General features: G+C 38.5%; 1 protein-coding gene across 1 annotated transcript in view; it reads right to left on the reverse strand.

Annotated features, from left to right (window-relative positions):
* Positions 1-23,535, reverse strand: part of LOC121321430 (contactin-associated protein-like 5) — a 354,495-nt gene that overhangs the window by 174,924 nt on the left and 156,036 nt on the right. The window contains exons 4-7 of the mRNA XM_041260374.1: positions 22,855-23,002; positions 21,510-21,713; positions 21,058-21,245; positions 10,270-10,413 (exon numbers count right to left, since the gene is read on the reverse strand). Of these exons, the coding sequence (XP_041116308.1) occupies positions 10,270-10,413; positions 21,058-21,245; positions 21,510-21,713; positions 22,855-23,002 (684 nt within the window). The remainder of the gene's footprint in view (positions 1-10,269; positions 10,414-21,057; positions 21,246-21,509; positions 21,714-22,854; positions 23,003-23,535) is intronic.

Raw genomic sequence — 23,535 nt, forward strand, 5'->3', positions numbered from 1 at the left:
TGATGCGGCTAGCTGGGCTACCCCGCATACTTTTTCCAGGTTCTATCGCCTGAATATGGTATATCCCTCCTTGCCCTCTGTGGACACTAGGGTCCTCGAAGTTGCACGCTCACGCTGCTGACCTTGGTCAGGCAGGACTTAGCGTGCTTCATAAGCTGCCGTTCTTTCTTCCTTCACAACGGCTCTGGTACACGTTTCCCATGATGATGTTTGGAGGCCATCTTCATATTGAAAGGGAACGTTAGTTTACCTACTGTAAACCTGGTTCCCTGAAAGAGAAGATGGCCACCAACTGCAAGGTCGCTTCGGTCTACATCATGGTTTCGTCATGAAAGAGAATGATCCTCCCCTGCGTGACGGTTAAGTACTCTCGGGAGGCGGGACCGAGGGTGTCATTGAGGGGAGGGGGCATATCAGCATCTTTGATAGAAAGAGCTGTGACACCTATCAATAGGCAGGAGTTTATCCTGAAGGGACATGTGCTAAAGTTTGCCAAGTAGTGTAGATCATGAACTATAGAGAAATTGTATAATGAACTATAATGAACTTACATAGACACTTAGCTTTCATGGAAAGTACAGTTTTACCTGAGCATTTTGAATTGAACATGGTTAAGTTCTTGAACAGTGTAATTGAACATGTTTTAAAGTTAATCAAGTTAATAACAACAGTTTAGCTAGAAATAATTAGTAAGAAAGACACTACAAAAATTAAACATGACTGCTAAATTAGATGATACAGATATCACCTGGTCCTGAAACTGTGAGGCTCAGGTTGAGTCCCAATCCTTATTAAAGTTTACCATGGTACATTTGCATAGTCATTTTCACGTGGATATACTATGCATTAACCATACCTCACTGCAATTTATACTGATTACCTATGCTTTATTAGACTTTATTTTTACTATGGTAAACTTCGATAAATAGTTTATTTCCATTATAAACTGAATACATTGAGTCAAAGTGGAAAAAAATCTACAAAACAAAAGAAGAGTCTAGGTTACTACCCATTGAATTTTGCATGAGTTTTGATGCATCGAGTGATAAATTATAGCTGAATTTACTATATATAAATCAGACAGCATGTAATAAATTATATTGTATAGCAGCTATTTGCATAAAGCATTTCAGTTTTTGTTAGATATAATGGATCCATTACTAATAATTTCAATGGAGACTGAAAAGTTAGCACACATAAATCAGAAACAGTGTAGCACTGTAGAAGGTGAGAATTGGGGCAACATATTTTTTGAGGGTTTGGAAACCCCTACCTTAACCTTATAGTTTAAAATATGCTATTAATTTGAGCACTTTGGGAGGGTGAGAGGTCCGCAAACCATTATCAAAATATTATGCTTTTGCACTGAAATAGATTGCAAAAAAATACAATAACGCAATAGTGAGACTATTTAAACATTTTACTTTACTCCCTAAATAATGTCTATGTAATTGACATTTACAGACACCCCCTTAACAAGCTGCATGGTCAAACCAGGTAATTTACAACAAAGCAACCCAGTTTGGAGTCAGTAGGTGTGTAAATATATACACAGTGTATGTTGAGGGAAACCTTAAGGCCAACTGTTCATTGCCCACTGGGCACATCTCCATTCCTATCGCAAAGGAAGAACAAGCTTTTTAACTTATTAGACTAGTGTGTAAGCTATGTCCACAAAACAGGGTGATGCAACACACTTCTAGTAAGGCCTTATAATAACATGCAGGATGCACCATATTTTCCACTCCCATTGCACATATCAGCTCTATGAGCTCCTTGGCGGGTTTAATTACTTGTTTTTTTTCCCCCACTGTCTTGGTCCCTTGTTTCCAGTCATAACAGCTCTCTCGCTCTCATTTTTATGTACTGCATTTCTGAAATACATTGATCAAATAGCCAACTGCAGGTTCATTTCTAAGTGACAATGGACTTCAATTTACAATACAGTATACACTGAAGCAAAGTGCAGAGTCTGCCTTTTGGTTGGGGGCCCTTTGGAATATTTTAATGCAAGTCAAGTCCTGTTATTATAAATAACATTTAAGAAATCAGTTACAGGATGCGAAAGTTTAAAAGACTGCACTGTAGAGTTTGGGATAGAGTGCAGGTACCATGACAAGCCATTTTACATTTAATCCTCAATTGCTGATATCAAGAATGGCATTACTGATATCACAAATGGCATTTTTGATATCATTATTGTAATCGTATTTTTTATACGAGAAATACAATTCTTGATATTCTTGATATCAAAATTACATATTAATGAACTTCCGGTTTGAATTCTTGATATCAGAAATGCATACTGATTAGGTGATGAATTACACCTGGTCTGTATGTATGTTTTGTGTTTGGCAAAATGTCTGAGAATTCTTGTAACATGGACAATGTTTTATGAGAAATTAATAGAAAATGCACTTCCAGGCAGGATTGGAACTTGCAAGACTTATGTAGTTTCAAATAGATAAGACAGCAGTAGTAATGTTCAGCTAAAGCATTCTGAATGCAGAACGTTATTTTTTGTTTTTGTTTTGTTTTGTTTTTTTTGTTTTTTTTTAATATATAGGTTATACGATGTGTTATGACCACACAATAAATTGTTAAATCTCTTTTAATTCATCTTTGAAAAGAACTTTGTGTTAAAGTCACATCTCTGATGCTTCGTTATTGTTAGACATGTCAATTCTGGCCATTTTGTAGATGAAAGAACTCACCTTAGAAATATTATCAACATTATCGGCCATGGCATTCTTGGCATATCGAGGATAATGTGTTTACAAATGTGTCGACCGGAAGTCTCTGTCTTATTAGTATGTGTTTTTGAAGTCCAAAATTGAATCTGGATGTTCATTAGCATGCATTTTTTACAAAAAAAGTTCAGACCGAATGTTCATTAGCATTTTTGATATCGGAAATATAATTGTTGATATCAAAAACATAATTGTTGATATCAAAAACATAATTGTTGATATCGGAAATAGAATTGTTGATATCAAAAACGCCATTCTTGATATCTAAAACGCAATTCTTGATATCAAAAATAGAATTAGAACATAAGAACATAAGAAAGTTTACAAACGAGAGGAGGCCATTCGGCCCATCTTGCTCGTTTGGTTGTTAGTAGCTTATTGATCCCAGAATCTCATCAGGCAGCTTCTTGAAGGATCCCAGGGTGTCAGCTTCAACAACATTAATGGGGAGTTGATTCCTGACCCTCATGATTCTCTGTGTAAAAAAAGTGCCACCTATTTTCTGTTCAGAATGCCCCTTTGTCTAATCTCCATTTGTGACCCCTGGTCCTTGTTTCGTTTTTCAGGTCGAAAAAGTCCCTTGGGTCGACATTGTCAATACCTTTTAGAATTTTGAATGCTTGAATTAGGTCACCACGTAGTCTTCTTTGTTCAAGACTGAACAGATTAAATCCTTTTAGCCTGTCTGCATATGACATGCCTTTTAAACCTGGAATAATTCTGGTCACTCTTCTTTGCACTCTTTCTAGAGCAGCAATATCTTTTTTATAGCAAGGTGACCAGAACTGCACACAATATTCAAGATGAGGTCTTACTAATGCATTGTACAGTTTTAACATTACTTCGCTTGATTTAAATTCAACACTTATCACAATGTATCCGAGCATCGTGTTGGCCTTTTTTATAGCTTCCCCACATTGTCTAGATGAAGACATTTCTTAGTCAACAAAAACTCCTAGGTCTTTTTCATAGATTCCTTCTCCAATTTCAGTATCTCCCATATGATATTTATAATGCACATTTTTATTTCCTGCATGCAGTACCTTACACTTTTCTCTATTAAATGTCATTTGCCATGTGTCTGCCCAGTTCTGAATCTTATTTTGAATGACTTTTGCTGCTGCAACAGTGTTTGCCACTCCTCCTATTTTTGTGTCGAATGCGAATTTAACAAGTTTGCTTACTATACCAGAATCCAAATCCTTAATGTAGATTAGGAATAGCAGAGGACCTAATACTGATCCTTGTGGTACTCCACGCGTTACCACACTCCATTCTGAGGTTTCTCCTCTAATCAGTACTTTCTGCTTTCTACATGTTAACCACTCCCTAATCCATGTATATGTGTTTCCTTCAATCCCTACTGTATTCAGTTTGATAATTAATCTTTTATGTGGGACATTGTCAAAAGCTTTCTGGAAATCTAAATAAACCATGTGATAAGCTTTGCAATTATCCATTATCAATATTGCATCCTTAAAAAAATCAAGCAGGTTAGTTAGACACGATCTCCCTTTCCTAAAACCATGTGACCGTCTCCCAGCACACTGTTTACATATAGGTAATTTTCTATTTTGGATCTTATTATAGTTTCCATAAGTTTGCATACAACAGAAGTCGGGCTTACTGGTCTGTAGTTACCTGGTTCAGTTTTGTTTCCCTTTTTGTGGATCGGTATTAGGTTTGCAATTTTCCAGTCTGTCAGTACCACCCCTGTGTCAAGAGACTGTTGCATGATCTTGGTTAGCGGTTTGTAAATAACTTCTTTCATTTCTTTGAGTTCCATTGGGAGGATCTCATCCGGCCCAGGGAATTTGTTTATTTTAAGAGCTCCTAGTCCCTTTAACACTTCTGCCTCGGTTATGCTAAAGTTATTTAAAACTGGATAGAAACTGAATGACATGTGGGGCATGTTGTCCATATCCTCCTTTGTAAAAACTTGTGAAAAGTAATCATTTAATATATTTGCTATTTTTTTTCTTCATCTACAATTTTGCCATTTGTATCTCTTAGACATTTAACCTCCTCTTTGAATGTTCTCTTGCTGTTGCAATATTGGAAAAACATTTTGGAATCGGTTTTAGCCCCCTTAGCAATGAACATTTTTATTTTTCTGTTGGCCTTTCTAATTTCTTTTTTGACTTGCGTTTGCAGTTCCATGTACTCTTTCTGTGTACTTTCTTTTTAGTCCCTTATATATGCTCTGCAAAGTGCCTTTTTTTGCTGAATATTTTTTTTAATTGATCTATTAAACCATTTTGGCAATTTTGTTTTACATTTAGATTTGTCTACTTTTGGGATTTCATTGTTTTGCACCTCTACTACATTTTTGAAGAATAGCCAACCTTTTTCTATGGATGTTTTCTCCATTTTACTCCAATCTACTTCTGTTAGTCTCTGTTTCATACCTTCATAGTTTTCTTTTCTAAAATTAAAACCTTAGCTTTAGTCATTACTTTTGGGGTTTTCAAAAGCAATTCAAATGAGACCATGTTGTGGTCTGAGTTTGCTAGTGGTTCTCTGACCTCTGTTTTAGTTATTCTGTCTTCGTTATTTGAAAAGACTAAATCAAGGCATGCCTCCCCTCTAGTCGGTGCCTTGACAAATTGTGTTAGGAAGCAGTCATTTGTCATTTCCACCATTTCAATTTCATCTGTCGTGCTCCCCACCTGGTTTTCCCATTTTATATGGGGGAAGTTGAAATCCCCCATTAGTATGGCTTCTCCTTTGCTACATGCATTTCTAATGTCATTGTATAACAGATTATTTTGCACACTGTCTGAGTCTGGCGGTCTATAGCATGCTCCTATTATTATGCCATCTTAATTTTTGTCTGTTATTCTGACCCATATTGATTCGGCTTTATTTTCTTTGTCCAGATTTAACACCTGGGCTTCAAGACTGTTTCATATGTATAGTGCTACCCCTCCTCCTCTTCTGTCCTGTCTTCCTATACAGTATATACCCACAAATATCATGTTCGTCCCCATCACTCTCAAACAACCAGGTTTCTGTAACAAATATCACATCATATTTATTTGGTAGTGCAGTAGCTTCAAGTTCTAAAATTTTTTTTCTGATACTTCTAGCATTTAGATAAATACATTTAATGGTTGTCTTACCTGAGTTATTGTCCTTGTTTTGATGCGGTCTCCCTTCTGTTTTTTTGTTGATTTCTCCCCCCTTCCTTTCTAGTTTAAATGCTTCTGAACCTGCTCGAGGATCTTTTCTCCAAGTAGACTGGTTCCCTTTTTTTTTAAGTGCAGTCCGTACCGTCTATACAGATAGTCCTTGTTGTAGAATGTGGTCCAATGATCAAAATAGATGAAGCCTTCCCATGTGCACCATGTCCTCAGCCATGCGTTTAGATTAATTATTTGCAGCTGTCCATATGGTCCTTTGCAAGGTGTCAGTAGTATACCAGAAAATACCACAGTTCTGGTCTTGTCTTTCAATTTCCTTCCTAGCTCTCTGAATTTGTTTTGCAGGGATTTTGGTCTGTCTCTTCCAATGTTGTTTGTACCAATGTGGACGACTACTACTGGGTCATCACCTGTTCGTTCTAGGAGCCTGTCCACACTCTCAGTGATGTGCTTGACAGAGGCTCCAGGAAGACAGCACACTGTTGTAGTAAGGGGGTCCAAACTATGAATTGAACTTGCTGTGTTTCTCAATATGGAGTCCCCAACAATCATGACCTTCCTTCTTTTTGCTGTCTGGCCAGCACTGTCAATAGGGTCCTAGATGTTGTTCCTTTCGTTCTCTTCTTGTTGGTTTTGTTCATCAAAATTTTAAACTGACTCAAATTTGTTGGTTGTTTTGATTTCTGGTGGTTGTGTTTGACAAAGTTTCTATTTTTCCCTGCTTCTGCCTACCTGAACCCAACTATTCTGACCTTCTATTTCCCTGGTGGCTTTCAGTCTGTTAGGGGTCGTACAGACTTCCATGAATTGTGGGTGTGCCAGTTCCTCAAGATCCTGTTGCTGTCTCATTTCTTCCAGCTTAATTTCTAGCATACTTACTAGTTTATGCAAGTTCTGGATCGCGCAGCACTTTATGCACACTTGGTTTAGCTCTGCTGGGTTTTCTCGGATTTCCCACATCATGCAGGTGTCACAGATTACTGGCTTGAAGACCATATTTATATCAGAAATACAATTCTTGATTTCAAAATAAAAGGTACTATTTTTGATATCAACAATTCTATTTTTGATATCCAGAATTGTGTTTCCAATATCAACAATTTTATTTTTTATATTAAAAAGTAACATTGAGAATTGTTGATATGAAAAATAGAATTGCTGATATCAGCAATACATTACTGATATCAGTATTAAAATTTCTGACATCAGCAATTGAGGGTTAAATGTTAAAACTGCTTGCCATAGGAAGCAAGTTTTAAATCTGCAGTATCGTGTTGTACAAAATGTGTTTTCAGAACACAGCACATCGATAAGTCCAGGATAAATGCTAAAATATTTAAAGATTGTAAAGCCTTTGGTATCACTTTAAGCAGACAACTACAATAGTGAGCTCCTTCCTGGGTCTAATATTGTCACCGTTTTCTTCTGCTCCAGGATCTCTCTCATAACTTTACCATTCTGTTAAACCATGCTGATTAAGCAATAAGGCAGCTGTGTGCTGTAGTGTAATTACCACAGTACTAGATGTGGTGTGTGTGTGTGTGTGTGTGTGTGTGTGTATGTATATATATATATATATATATATATATATATATATATATATATATATATATATATACACACACACACACACACACACACACACACACACACACACACACACACTAATGCTGGGACAACTATCTGAATATTCGAACAAGTATTTTTTGCTATGTATTCAGATACAAAATCAGTTCGTATTCGCTAGAAATGACAAAAATACCTTGCACTTATTTACAGTCTCAACAGAATTTGCGTGACAGTTAAAAAAAAAAATAAAAATAAAGTTTGCTGACATAACAAGGTTCAACAGTTGAGTTTTGAGCAAAATATGGGAGAATAGCTATAGCTATAATGTTATCATGATCCAAGTAACGTCTTCCTTGTTTTATCAGTACGAATAATAGACGAAATACAATCTTGACTTGCATTCATTTATTTATCCGTTTTATTTTTATAACACTTATAACTGCCTTGTGTACTGTAGATTACGGATATGGTTGCATTCTTGTAGAACTTTAAGGTTAAAAACAAAATACATTTCGACAAGGAATTGCTTTAGAGACCTAGGAGTTTTTGTTGACTCAGAAATGTCTTCATCTAGACAATGTGGGGAAGCTATAAAAAAGGCTAACAAGATGCTCGGATACATTGTGATAAGTGTTGAATTTAAATCAAGGGAAGTAATGTTAAAACTGTACAATGCACTAGTAAGACCTCATCTTGAATATTGTGTTCACTTCTGGTCACCTCGCTATAAAAAAGATATTGCTGCTCTAGAAAGAGTGCAAAGAAGAGCGACCAGAATTATTCCGGGCTTAAAAGGCATGTCATATGCAGACAGGCTAAAAGAATTGAATCTGTTCAGTCTTGAACAAAGAAGACTACGTGGCGACCTAATTCAAGCATTCAAAATTCTAAAAGGTATTGACAGTGTCGACCCAAGGGACTTTTTCAGCCTGAAAAAAGAAACAAGGACCAGGGGTCACAAATGGAGTTTAGACAAAGGGGCATTCAGAACAGAAAATAGGAGACACTTTTTTACACAGAGAATTGTGAGGGTCTGGAATCAACTCCCCAGTAATGTTGTTGAAGCTGACACCCTGGGATCCTTCAAGAAGCTGCTTGATGAGATTTTGGGATCAATAAGCTACTAACAACCAAACGAGCAAGATGGGCCGAATGGCCTCCTCTCGTTTGTAAACTTTCTTATGTTCTTATGTTCTTAGTTCTTAGTTCCATTACTTATTTAAGCACGAGGTGGTTTCAGTAAATACTTTCTGATTTAAATATAGGCCTACTATGTGATAGTTTGGGATAGTCAGTCTATTTAAAACAGTAGGTAGGTGTTTATTTATTTTATTATTTTTGTTTAGTGACTTTGTTACATGGAATGAAATAAACGAGAACCAAAATGATGAGTTTATTTTTTCCTGTCACTTTACAACACCATTTCAATTTGTTTTATTTGTTGTGTTAAAATTCCATTCTTCAGCTACAAAAAGGCACAGGTTAAACGTGCCTATGGCCACTGTTTACTGTGAAGAAATGGCAATGGCAAGGAATGAAAAAAGGAATAAATAAATAAAAAGTAGTGTCAACTTTATGTACTATTTATTTCGGAAATAAACAAATTAACGTTTAACTTTAACTGCTATTTGGCATACTTTGTTTTGTTGTTAATTCACTGGGGTAAAATAAGTCCTACACAATTTATTCTTTACTCCATGGATACTTTTCTATTTTAATGTGTTACGTATTGTAAGGTCTTGCTGTGAAATAAAAGGCACACACACATAAGGCCACGCCCCCTGCCCCTACTGCTATGCTGTCTCTGCGTGCATACAGAGCCATATAATGGTTTTTATTACTTTTTGAAAAACGAATGAATATTCAAATTATGAGCGAATATCCTAACATGAAAATCCCATGTTCGTCCTAGAACTAATAACAGCAACCAGATTAAAGTACATTCATTTAAAACCATTTATTATCTTCACTTAAAATGTATTTAAAAAGAAAGGATAAAAGAAAGAAAACAATACTTTTTTTCTTACAGTAAATTAAAAAATATTGTTTTGTTATTTAAAATGTTTGTTAGAATAATACCGACTCTATGTAAATCCTTATACTTTTTTAGTGGTGACAATGTCGTCCAACCAGTGAACAGTTATCTCACAAAGACACAGATTTAATCTCAGCCAAGCTTTGTTTAAGCTATTTCATGACTGAAACCCTTACCACGGTACAGATCTGAGGGTTAGGGATTGAAACCCTTACCACAGTACAGATCTGAGGCTTGCTTCTCTTGGCCTGGTCGATGATGTTCACTCCGTTATAGTAAAGGGTTATGGTTAGGGTTAGGGTAGGGGCTGAAACCCTTACCACGGTACAGATCTGAGGGTTAGGGTTAGGGATTGAAACCCTTACCACGGTACAGATCTGAGGCTTACGTCTCTTGGCCTGGTCGATGATGTTCACACCTTTGTAGTAAAGGGTTGGGGTTAGGGTTATGGATTTAAACCCTTACCACGGTATAAATCTGAGGCTTGCGTCTCTTGGCCTGGTCGATGATGTTCACTCCATTATGTAAAGGGTTAGGGTTAGGGGTAGGGGCTGAAACCCTTACCACGGTACAGATCTGAGGGTAAGGGTTAGGGTTAGGGATTGAAACCCTTACCACGGTATAGATCTGAGGCTTGCGTCTCTTGGCCTGGTCGATGATGTTCAGTCCATTGTAGTAAAGGGTTATGGTTAGGATTAGGGTTAGGGTTAGGGATTGAAACTCTTACCACGGTACAGATCTGAGTGATAGGGTTAGGGATTGAAACCCTTACCACGGTATAGATCTGAGGCTTGCGTCTCTTAGCCAGATCGATGATGTTCACTCCGTTATAGTAAAGGTTTTCAATGCAGCCGTGGAAATTCTTCCTCAGGAAAGTCCCTGGTTTGCCTGGAAGTGGGATACCACCGAAGCTGAGCTGTAAAATACAATAAAAAAATATGAATAAAAACAACACCACAGATCATCTAGTTTGATTCAAGCTTGTCTTTGTCTTCAGACTCCCATGTGTATTCTGAACAAAATATTGATGTCAATTTACAGTGAACAAAAATATAAAAGCAACATGTAAAATGTTGGTCCCATGTTTCATGAGCTGAAATAAAAGATCCCAGAAATTTTCCATATGCACAAAAAGCTTATTTCTCTCAAATTTTGTGCACAAATTTGTTTACATCCCTGTTAGTGAGCATTTTTCCTTTGCCAAGATAATCCATCCATCTGACAGGTGTGGCATATCAAGAAGCTGATTAAACAGCATGATCATTACACAGGTGCACCTTGTGCTGGGGACAATAAAAGGGCACTCTAAAATGTGCAGTTTTGTCACACAACACAATGCCACATATGTCTCAAGTTTTGAGGGAGCATGCAATTGTTATGCTGACTGCAGGAATGTCCACCAGAGCTGTTGCCAGAGAATTGAATGTTCATTTCTCTACCATAAGCTGCCTCCAATGTCGTTTTAGAGAATTTGGCAGTACGTCCAACTGGCCTCACAACCGCAGACCATGTGTAACCACGCCAGCCCAGGACGTCCACATCCAGCTTCTTCACCTGTGGGATCGTCTGAGACCAGCTACTTGGACAGCTGATGAACTGTGGGTTTGCACAACCGAAGAATTTCTGCAAACTGTCAGAAACCGTTTAAGGGAAGCTCAACTGCGTGCTTGTCATCCTCACCAGGGTCTTGACCTGACTGCAGTTTGGCGTCATAACTGACTTCAGTGGGCAAATGCTCACCTTGGCTGTTGGCACACTGGAGAAGTGTGCTCTTCATGGATGAATCCTGGTTTCAACTGTACCAGGCAGATGGCAGACAGCATGTATGGCATCGTGTGGGCGAGCGGTTTGCTGATGTCAACGTGAACAGAGTGCCCCATGGTGACAGTGGGGTTATGGTATGGGCAGGCATAAGCTACGGACAACAAACACAATTGCATTTTATCGATGGCAATTTGAATGTACAGAGATACCGTTATGAGATCCTGAGGCCCATTGTTGTGCCATTCATCCACTGCCATCACCTCATGTTTCAGCATGATAATGCACGGCCCCATGTTGCAAGGATATGTACACAGTTCCTGGAAGCTGAAAATGTCCCAGTTCTTCCATGGCCTGCATACTCACCAGACATGTCACTCATTAAGCATGTTTGGGATGCTCTGGATCGACGTGTACGACAGCATGTTCCAATTCCTGCCAATATCCAGCAACTTCGCACAGCCATTGAAGAGGAGTGGGACAACATTCCACAGGCCACAATCAACAGCCTGATCAACTCGATGCGAAGGAGATGTGTCGCGCTGCATGTGGCAAATGGTGGTCACACCAGATACTGACTGGTTTTCTGATCCACGCCCCTACTTTTTTTTTTTTTTTTTTTTAAGGTATCTGTGACCAACAGATGCATATCTGTAGTCCAAGTCATGTGAAATCCATAGATTAGGGCCTAATGAATTTATTTTAATTGACTGATATCCTTATATGAACTGTAACTCAGTAAAATCTTTGAAATTGTTGCATGTTGCATTTATATTTTTGTTCAAGGTATATACATTTGATAAGGGAAAAAATGGCTACATTCAAGGAATTGTTCTCAATTTTACCAGGGACACTTGTGTTTTAAGGGGTTCCTATAAAAATGTGCAATACCATAGTAAAATCTAGTAAAGCATAATGAAATTAAATATACAATACCTTTTTGTCACATTATCATACGGTCAGCAGTCATTCATTTGGCATAAATGTAATCAACGTAATGTAGTCAGTGAAATGTACTTATTCATTAAAACTGTAGTGCCAGAAAGCAAAGTTATGAAGCCTGTTTATTTTGCCAGTATTTTTGTGATTACAATTACAGCCCCCCAACCCATACCCAGGTGCCACGAGAGAAGAGTTTGCTACCCCACCATCACCATCCAAAAAAGCACATTATTATGTTGCTGACAGAAGGTAAATGGCTGGTGCCAAAAGTATCCTCCCGTGCACAACTTGCCACATCTCACTGTGTTCTCTACCAGGTAGACACATCATTGTGTAATATTTAGGTCAATAAGTGTCACACTTAAGAAATCTAATTGGTAGGATAGGGATTCTTTTGAATACACTACAAAGTAATGACTCTCAGGTGATGTGTTCTTCGGTGTGAGCCTAGTGTCTGTAATATCCAGGGGATTTGGTTTAGTTTCAGTCTGCATTTGAATTGTTAAGGTACATAAATACTAAAACAAGTGAATCATATCAAGACAAAACACTTATCTTGCATTATAGTATATCAGACAATAAGACCATTACTTAAATGTCTAAAGTATTCAAAAATAAGATATGTTCTGTTTTTGGGAACAGCGCTTGCTCCATTTCCATCACTATTTCAGGTTGAACTTCAGGTTTGTGTCTGTGGCTGGAGCAAAGTGGCAACAGTTAGGGGTTTGAAGATTCATCAAGGGAGAATGAAATGCTTGAGGGAGAAGGGACAAGGGCCTTTCATTTATCAGTACTTTTACAAAGTCAGTCATGTCAGTAGAATGAAATCCAGTGGCAAGAAGCAAACCACAGTTCACAGGATATCAGCACCCCTGTCAGTTTAGAGGAGGACGTGCATAAAAACAACTTGTGATAAAACTAATGATCCTTGTGATCCCGGTTAGATGAACCAGCGTAAGGCTGCATCCACACTGGACAGAGCGACACGAGCGAAGTCGCCGAATGTCAATCCACATCAGATCCAACTTGGAAACGATCCAAAAAACTGGAAATAAATACATGACCCTTCCCATGCGTTCCTATTGGACATGCTAGAGATGGGCTGTCCCGTTACAAAACAGGACTTTTGATAAAAGGTTACCACCCTGACCTCTGTTGTAAAATAAAGGTTGGATTTGTAAAATCTACAGATCACAGTTATTAAACATCATTATATATACAAGTTTTATTGTTATCATTATTATTAGTAGTAATTGTACAGTTGTAGTCGTCTAATTTTTTTTTTTTTTTTTTTTTGGTAACAGTAGTCCTATTTAAATGCCTAATAGGCCATTGTCACCTCCAGCCATCAATGTGACGACTGGAGAAAAAAATTCTAATTAGCATCCAAAAGAGGATGCTAAATAAATAGGCATTTAACTAAATTAATGAAAACCAGTGAAAAATGGACAGTAAATTAATTTTGCAAAACCAAAGGTGAGGTGGTAAAAAGCATGCCCCCTAGAGCCCACTGCTCGACAAAAGCGTGGTACCAGTAGTCCTATTTAAAAGCCCATGATAGGACTGTTCAATGTGGAAGACTACTCCAGTCGTCAAATTACGGCTGGAGAAAAGAATTCTCATTAGGAATGGGCTTTTTCAAAAGGAATGGGCTTCTAACTAATTTAAAGAAAACCGGTCAAAAAAGGACTGCAAATTAAATTAACAAAACCAAAGGGGAGGTGGTGCAGAGCATGCCCCCTAGAGCCCACTGGTCGACAAAGGCATGGTACCAGTAGTAGTCCTATTTAAAAGCCCATTAAATGGGACCGTCCAATATATAGGACATCTCCAGCCGTCATCATTCAAAAGGCATGTGGGAGACTCCCCAAACATATGGAAGAAGGTACTCTGGTCAGATGAGACTAAAATTTAGCTTTTTGTCCATCAAGGAAAACGCTATGTCTGGCGCAAACCCAACACCTCTCATCACCCCGAGAACACCATCCCCACAGTGAAGCATGGTGGTGGCAGCATCATGCTGTAGGGATGTTTTTCATTGGCAGGGACTGGGAAACTGGTCAGAATTGAAGGAATGATGGATGGCGCTAAATACAGGGAAATTATTGAGGGAAGCCTGTTTCAGTCTTCCAGAGATTTGAGTCTGGGACGGAGGTTCGCCTTCCAGCAGGACAATGACCCTAAGTATACTGCTAAAGCAACACTCGAGTGGTTTAAGTGTAAACATTTAAATGTCTTGGAATGGCCTAGTCAAAACCCAGACCTCAATCCAATTGAGAATCTGTGGTATGATTGCTGTACACCAGTGGAACCCATCCAACTTGAAGGAGCTGGAGCAGTTTTGCCTTGAAGAATGGACAAAAATCCCAGTGGCTAGATGTGCCAAGCTTATAGATACATACCCCAAGAGACTTGCAGCTGTAATTGCTGCAAAAGGTGGCTCTACAAAGTATTGACTTTGGGGGGGGTGAATACTTATGCACGCTCAAGTTTTCAGTTTTTTTGTCTTATTTCTTGTTTGTTTCACAATAAAAAATATTTTGCATCTTCAAAGTGGTAGGCATGTTGTGTAAATCAAATGATACAAACCCCCAAAAAATCCATTTTAATTCCAGGTTGTAAGGCAACAAAATAGGAAAAATGCCAAGGGGGGTCAATACTTTCGCAAGCCACTGTATATATATATATATATATATATATATATATATATATATATATATATATATATATATATATATATACTATAATAACACAGTGCCTTGCAAAAGTATTCAGACCCCTGACCAATTCTCTCATATTACCGAGTTACAAATGGTACATTGAAATTTCGTTCTGTTTGATATTTTATTTTTAAACACTGAAACTCAGAATCAATTATTGTAAGGTCACATTGGTTTTATGTTGGGAAATATTTTTAAGAAAAATAAGAAAACTGAAATATCTTACTTGCATAAGTATTCAACCCCTGTGCTGTGGAAGCTCCCAGTTTGCATTGATGAAAGAAATTGCCCTAAGGAGGACACAATTTCCTTACCATTGACCTCCACCTGTGAACCATTAAAGTTCCTGTCACATTTTCTGGATAAAAACCCCACTGTTGAAGGATCATTGCTAAGGCTGTGAATCTGAAGGAAAATGAAGACCAAAGAGCATTCTACAGAAGTTAGAGATAAAGTAATACAAATGCATACATTAGAGAAAGGGTACAAAGTAGTATCCAAGTGTTTAGATATCCCAGTGAGCACAGTTGGATCAATAATCAGGAAGTGGAAGCTGCATCACACCACCCAGGCACTGCCAAGGAAAGGCTGTCCCTCAAAACTCAGTGCTCAAACAAGAAGGAGACTTGTGAGAAAAGCCACAGAGAGGCCAACAATCACTTTGAAGGAGCTACAGAGTTCAGTGGCTGGGAGTGGAGTAATAGTGCACCAGTCAACCATATCAAGAGCTCTGCATAACACTGGCCTGTATCGGAGGGTGGCAAGAAAGAAGCTGTTACTCAAAAAGTACCATCTGAAGGCACGTCTGGAGTTTGCCAGAAAGCATGAGAGTGACCCAGCAGCAATGTGGGAAAAGGTTTTGTGGTCAGATGAGACCAAGATAGAGCTTTTTGGCCAAAATTCAAAGCGCTATGTGTGGCGCAAACCTAACACTGCCCATGCCTCAAGACAAACCATCCCTACAGTGAATCATGCTGTGGGGATGCTTCTCATCAGCAGGGACTGGGCAGCTTGCTAAAATTGAAGGAAGAATGGATGGAGCAAAATACAGGAAAATACTGAAAGTGAATCTTATTCAGTCTGCTAAAAAACTGAATCTTCGGAGGAAATTCACCTTTCAGCAGGACAATGATCCCAAGCACAAGGCCAAAGCAACATTGGAGTGGCTCAAGAACAAAAAGGCGAATGTCCTACAGTGGCCCAGTCAAAGTCCTGATCTCAATCCCATTGATAATCTGTGGCACTATTTGAAAATTGCAGTCTACAAGCATCGTCCAACCAACCTGAACAACCTGGAGCAAATCTGCCAAGAAGAATGTGCCAAAATCACTCCGACACTGTGCGCAAAGTTGGTACATACTTACCGCGAAAAGACTTAAAGTTGTTATTGCAGCGAAAGGTGGCTTTACCAAATATTAATGTGTGGGGGTTGAATACTTATGCAAGCAAGATATTTCGGTTTTTTATTTTTCTTAAAAATATTTCCCAACATAAAACCAATGTCATCTTACAATAATTGATTTTGAGTTTAAGTGTTTTAAAATAAAATATCAAACAGAATGAAATTTCAGTGTACCATTTGTAATTCAGTAATATGAGAGAATTAGTCAAGGGTCTGAATACTTTTGCAAGACACTGTATATATATATATATATATATATATATATATATATATATATATATATATATATATATATATATATATATATATATATAACTTGATTACTTTTGCAATGTTTAATCTAGGAAAAACCAATAATTGAATTATAAAACTCACGTTTTATTATTATATTTTGGATTATTCAACTATTTCGTATTTTGAGTGGAACATAATAAAAAAATAATAATTAAACATTAGTATAATCATCATGACGACCTTGGGTATTAATTGAAATTTAATTTGGGTATCAATAATAGTAAAACTGCTGCACCCCATGATTAAAAACCCGCACACATTGCTTGTATTCCCACTGTTTTGAGTGAAGATTGACATGTCAAAGTAAAGTCCAACACGTTTGTTTTTTCATTTAATTTCAGTTGTGCAACAAAATATAATCGTATCGTCTATTTAGACTTTCACTACAGCGAGCGTAGTGACGACGACCACACCTATGAAGGGTAACTGACGTCACCGTTCTCTCTTTTCTAGGAGTTACGTGTGTCGGACCCAAATTACCGGTTTCGAAGACTCTTTTGTTAGCCCTGACATTGGTTGCCTAGACAAAACGTAACCTTGCCAACCACCTTGTCAGTTTTTTCTTCACCTATGGAACCCTCTGGGGGACATAACTTCACTCTCCAAACCTCACTGTTTTTTCAGTTGGAGATACCACCTATGTTTTGACAAGGACGTTCAGAACGAACGTCGTTTCTCTAAATCCGAAAACCTAGTTCCGCCTCCGTCACTCTTCGGCACCTCTCTCGTTTTTTTTCCTACTTGGGTTAGATAAGGCCATGATAAATCTAACGTTTCTCAGTATTTCACTAAGCGAGTTGTTACGTGTCTCGTCTATTAAGTTAATTAGCTCGTGACGCTTTTTAGTCAAAAAGGGGTTAGACAAGTCACCGAAGCAATTCGAATCACACCCTATGTGTCTAAGTTTTTCCCGTGGAGAGATCTCATAGGAAGTCTCGTAGGATGGATAAGTATGTGTTTTCTCCTGACAGAGCAATCTCGTTTCAACGATACCTGTAGGCACACATTAAAAGCAACTAAGCACAAGGAGTTCCTTGGAGTGTACAATGGCCAAAGGCAGGAGCTATGAAATCCTTCAGACATCCCACCTATCAATCCATGAGAATACCAAATGGAGGACTGTGCACCTAAGTGGAAAGAAATAGAGCAAGCGTGAAACAGAAAACAAGAGATGTGGGACACAGTATACAATTCTACAGTAGAGTGTAACCGAGGTAAAGGAACAATTTGTACCTTTCGTTCTAAAAGAAGTGAACACACCGAGGTTACTCCTGAAGCAATGGATGAACAAGGAACTGCTTCATTGGTGGAACAGTATGAAAAGCTGGGAAGCCAGGATTCCCATTTGGCTTGATACACATCAGTGTGATCTGACAGCAGAGGTTCAAGCAGCTGAAAAGGAGAAGGAAGGAGTCCATGTACTATTCCTGGATTTATCTAGCATACGGTTCAGTAGGACATTGAAGCTTAGTTGGGAAGCATTTGATTTTTTGTACTGAGGAAGCAATGGAGAAAAGCTACTTAGAACAAAGCAATCAGAAGGAGGAGAACTTGCAATTTAGTTTTTTTTTTCAACTGGCCATGTAAATGAAATGCAATCTAAGTAGACACTTTAGAGCCCAGCGTCAAGACCATTAACGTAAGAGGACTAGGCTTAACTGGAGCTATAAGAGCTCAAATAAACAAGACACGCTTTCAACTGGCTTTTACTGTGGCAATGTGTTAATTATTAGGGTGTCAGAGCTTGGAGTTTCGATACGACTGCCACTAATACCTGACAGCCTGAGGATGCACTAGTTGATTGTGGGCAAACTATTGTCAATAAACACTGAATTATTCACCAGGGAGAAAAATGGCACATTAAAAGCAACTATAGTTTGAGCTGGAGAGATATCTGGAGGTAACACATACAGATTAAAAAAGGCAGGAGCCTATGTCAATTCCTTCAGACATCAAACCTATCAATGTTATTAGAATAATCAAAGTCCTAATACTAGATAAAGATAACCTGATTAAACAAAGTAGAGCAAGCTGTGAAAAAAGCTTTAGATTCAGTAACTGGTGGCAGGGCCTTGAGCAGCAATGACTTCAACTAAGTGTTTCTTGTAACTGTTGGTCAGTCTCTCACATCGGTTTTGAGGAATTTTGGCCCATTCCTCCTTAAAGAACTGCTTTAACTCAGTGATATTTGAGGGCTTCCTTGCATGGACAGCTCGCTTCATGTCCTGCCACAACATTTCGATGGGGTTTAGGTCCAGACTTTGACTAGGCCATTCTAAAATGCGGAATTTCTTCTTCCACAGCCATTATTTTGTAGATCTGCTTGTAGGTTTAGGATCATTGTCTTGCAGCATGACCCACGCAGTTTGAACACAGTGTTTGGTTTTCGCCAAACATAACATTTCTCATTGAGGCCAAAAATGTCTACCTTTGACTCGTCTGTCCAGAGAATATTGTTCATGAAGTCTGTGGATCATCTATGTGCTCTTTGGGTGAACTTCAGACTGGCAGCAATGTTCTTTTTAGATAGCAGTGGTTTCCTCCTGGCTATCATCATTCTTTTTCTGATAGTTGAGTCATGAACACTCACATTAGTCAAGGTGAGAGTGGCCTACTGATCCTTGGATATTACTATGGGTTTTTTTGTGACTTCCTTGATGATTTTTCAGTTTGTTCTTGGAGAGATTTTGATAGGACGACCACTCTTGGGTAGAATGACTGTGGTCTTGAACTTTCTCCATTTGTAGACTATCTGTCTGACTGTGGATTGATGGAGCCCCAAATCCTTAAAAATGGTTTTGTAACCCTTTCTAGACAGATGGGCATCAATAACTGTTTTTCTGAGGTCCTCAGAGATTTCTTTTGATCATGGCATGACGTGTTTCCACACACCTGTATGGTGAAGACCAAACTCACAAAGTCTCTGATCTTTATATAGGGTGGGACCTCTCAAACCTCTGAAGAGCTACCTAATTATTTAAACACCTGATTCTAATTATCCCCTTAATTGAGCTGATAAAACCAGGGGTTCACTTACTTTTTTACATACCCTGAATTCTAGTTACTCATTGTTTGTCTAATTCATACATCATGTTGTTTCAAAATACATGGAATTGGTTAATATAAACCTTATTTGATATTTAAGAAAAGGTTTTGATTCAAGAAGGCTATCATGGTAAAACTAAGGAATTTCCATAATATCATTGGAGTTCACAAACTTTTTCTGGGCACTACATAAATGGTGAGGCAATACCAACAGTGTCTGAGAAACCTGTGAAAAGTATTGGGAGATGGTATGATGGGGACCTAAATTATACAGTTTGTGTGGGAGAAGTGAGGCAACAAGTAGTGTAAGGGTTGAAGATCATCGCTTTACCGGGCAACCTGAAACTGTGGTGCTTTTAGTTTGGTCTACTGCTAAGACTTCTGTGGCCACTCACTGTGTATCAGGTTTCCTTGACAACAGTAGAGAAGCTGATAAATCAGGAAATGGTTAGGAGTTCCACACTGCCTCAGCAGAGTGAGACTGTATGGTAAAGGAATACTGCAGCTGCCAGTCTCAGCTCTAACTAAGGAGTTGAAGTGTGCCAAGGTTCGATTGGAAATGACACTGACAGAGTCACATGACAAATGTGTGAGGGAGGCAGAACCTGTGTTGAAAATTGAAATAAAGTGGGCAGCAAAGGAAGCTATAGAAGATGCATGGCTGCCCTTCGTATAAGTGATATCATGGGGCAAATACAGCATGGAAGAGAAGGCCTTGGTTTCAGTTCGGTTCCTCCTACATGGCACAAAGCAACCCTAGCTCAACACAGGAAACTGGTAGTCAAAGAGGTGCAAAAGCAGGAGAAGAGGATGAGGTGCATAAAGGCAGTTTGCCAAAGGCCAAACAGGGAGAATGGACGAGATGGAACAGCGTGGAACAACACAAGATTGGCTGGCGAGATCAGCACCAGGTAGAAGTATGTCTACAGCATCAGATGGAAGGAAACGCAGATGGATCACATTAGCTTACAGTAAAAGAAAATATGTCTTAGTTGGTACTTATCTTGGTGACAGCTGAGTCCAATATCAGCATGATGTTTTAACATCTACTCTCATGTAATGGAAATCAAAGCTTTTAAAATGTCATTACACATATCTGACATTTTTGAATGAAATGCAAGTGCCTTAAGTTGTTAGATATTGTTGTAACTCAATCCATCCTTGACAAGGAAATAGTGATAAAGCAATGTGAGAACTATTGTTACATTATATTAAACATTTTAAAAGAGTTTCCAAATGAGAACATGACTAATACTTGGGTTAAGGGTGGATACACAAATGTAACTCTAAATTGTCATAAAAAATGAGGTATCGGTTTAAGTTGCATGGGTAAATATACCAATAACAAAAGACAGATGTTGAACAAACAGCAATCCTCAGCACTTGTTAAATGCACCTCGTAATCAATATCCAGCGAGTCGCAGTCCCCCTTGGTGTGGAAGTGCTGCGTGTGCTTATCTACGGTGAAGTTCAGCTGTTTGTTAAAACGCTCGATCAGGACAGAGTGCCAATGCTGGTCATCCAGGAGACTGCCCAGGGACACTGACACATGGCTGCTGCTGCTGGATCGGAGTTTAGCATCATCTGCAAGGGGAAGTGTCACACATTAGGGATCAGTTCAATTCATGAATATAAACACTTTGCAAATAGGCAAATAACAACAACAAGCTTTCAAGTTTGGCAACACAAGGAAAGATAATCATCAAGCACTCTTGATGGACAGTAAAAACAGTTTCTGTTTGATTCCCAAATGTTCTTAACTCTTCTCCAATTAGAGAGCAGGTTGTCTGCTCAATCCTGCTTTTTAACCCAGCAAACTGAATGATTATCATAGTGATGCTCACTAACCCAGATTGATGTGCAGGGCGAGTTTGCCATGGTGCAGCTCTAGGGTGATGTAGTCTCCTCTCTGCCCTTCTCCATGCACCAGAACTCCATCGCTCTGCATGCTTTTAAACTTCAGGGAGATGACATCTTTCAATGTACTCATGGATTTCTGGTTGAACCGGTACAGCAGGGAGCTCCTGCCATTAAAGTCTGCCACGTCTGATTCTGAGAAACACAGAGGAATGTATATAATGGAACACAATTTTTACATCGTTTCACAATGGTGTTTTCATGGTTCAACCTTCAAATAATACAATGGACACCACCAAATAATACTATAGCTATATAGTATATAGTATGCTATATAATGGATTTAGCATAGCTACAAATGTATTTTGACTAGAAAGCAAATAATCTTTAAATGTGGCATTGTCTGAAGTTGAGTGAAGGTTAAGGAAGGCCTCCCCAGCACTCAATTTAAGTGATACCAGCTACTCACTTGAGGGTCAGTGAGGTCTTAAGAAGATGAGGGTTATTTTGCACTTACACACAACACCACTATTATTAAGCCCTAGCTTATACATTGAATTGATTTTTTAAAACCATCAGTGACAGGATGACAAATGGTGATGTCAGGCCAGATGCAGGAACAAAAACAAAACAGCTAACTGCAGTGAAAAACCGCTTGCATCACCATTTATTAAACAACAAAAAATAAATAAAATATTTAAACAAACAAACACTGCTCACAGAGCACAAAAATAAAAGGTTTGAACAAAAATAAATCTCGAACACAAAACACAGGTCCGGCTGGGCAGTAGACTTCACGGATCCTATATATATATATTTTTAATTTTAAATTGCTCTCTCCTCTCGCTCTCCCGTTCCTCCTCTGAACACCCACCATGAATGCCGGGAACTGCATGCATTTATGCAGGCCACCTTCTGCATGAGGTTTTTAGTCATTCCTGGCAGAGGACGAGTTACTCCCTCACCTCTGCCAGAACACTCTAAATAAAAACAACACAACGCGCGCTTTGCGGCATATATATATATATATATATATATATATATATATATATATATATATATATATATATATATATATATATATATCCATAAATAAAATACCCACAGCTTTCACCGTCACATGCATATACATAAATAAATCATAATACAAACAAACACAAAATACAAAATAACATGACAAGGGTGAAGGGGGGAGACTCCATTCTAAAAATAAATAAACAAATACATGTACAGGACTCCTCGCTCTGTTACACCATCCTATAAATGCTATACCATCAGCTTCACTGGGGCTGGTATTCAAAGCTGTCAGATAGCTGGGCTGCTCTGAGACACTCACTGTACACACAGCCATAGGCTTCCACCCTCATCCCAATCCGACCACTACGATTCCAGTCCAGAGGCACAAAGCGCAGAAATCGTGTCCTGATGGAGTGCTGGAGCTTTTGATGCACGACAACGTCCGCATTGCTGTTCCCTGGAAAAGCCTGTTGAGAGAGGGAAGGGGGGATTTAGGAGTAAATTCACATAAGATAGGATTTAAAAGAAGACAGTGGACAGGAAGCTGTTAAAATAAATAAACATAACTAATTTTTTTTTTTTTTTTTAATCTTGTTTGCTGTACAATTATAATCCATGTGTTTTACCCTGAAGAAACTCGAGCAGACCAGAGCGACACAATGGATTTTGAAATGATTCTGTGGTGGTAGGATGCAGCCCCTTTAAGAGTGTTGATGTATTTCAGCTCTGCCCTTTGAATGACTGTATGAAGACAGGAGGTGAGCAAGTATAGAACGCGAGAGTGCTTCAGTTGTTAAAGGCCTCGTCACATGGGCGACTTTTTGGTCGGAGGAACACATTTGTTGCCTGCGTGTTGTCTTGCATTTTGCAGTGGTCACATGAGAGGCAAACATGCAGTCGACAAGCTGGCAACGCACAGGGAACAATATAATGCAACCCAATTATAATGCACTTTTTTGTCATGAGGTGTAAACATGGTGTGAAGGAAGACTACAATATA

This window comes from Polyodon spathula, chromosome 10 (assembly GCF_017654505.1).
Source record: "Polyodon spathula isolate WHYD16114869_AA chromosome 10, ASM1765450v1, whole genome shotgun sequence".
NCBI classification, from domain to species: Eukaryota; Metazoa; Chordata; class Actinopteri; order Acipenseriformes; family Polyodontidae; genus Polyodon; species Polyodon spathula.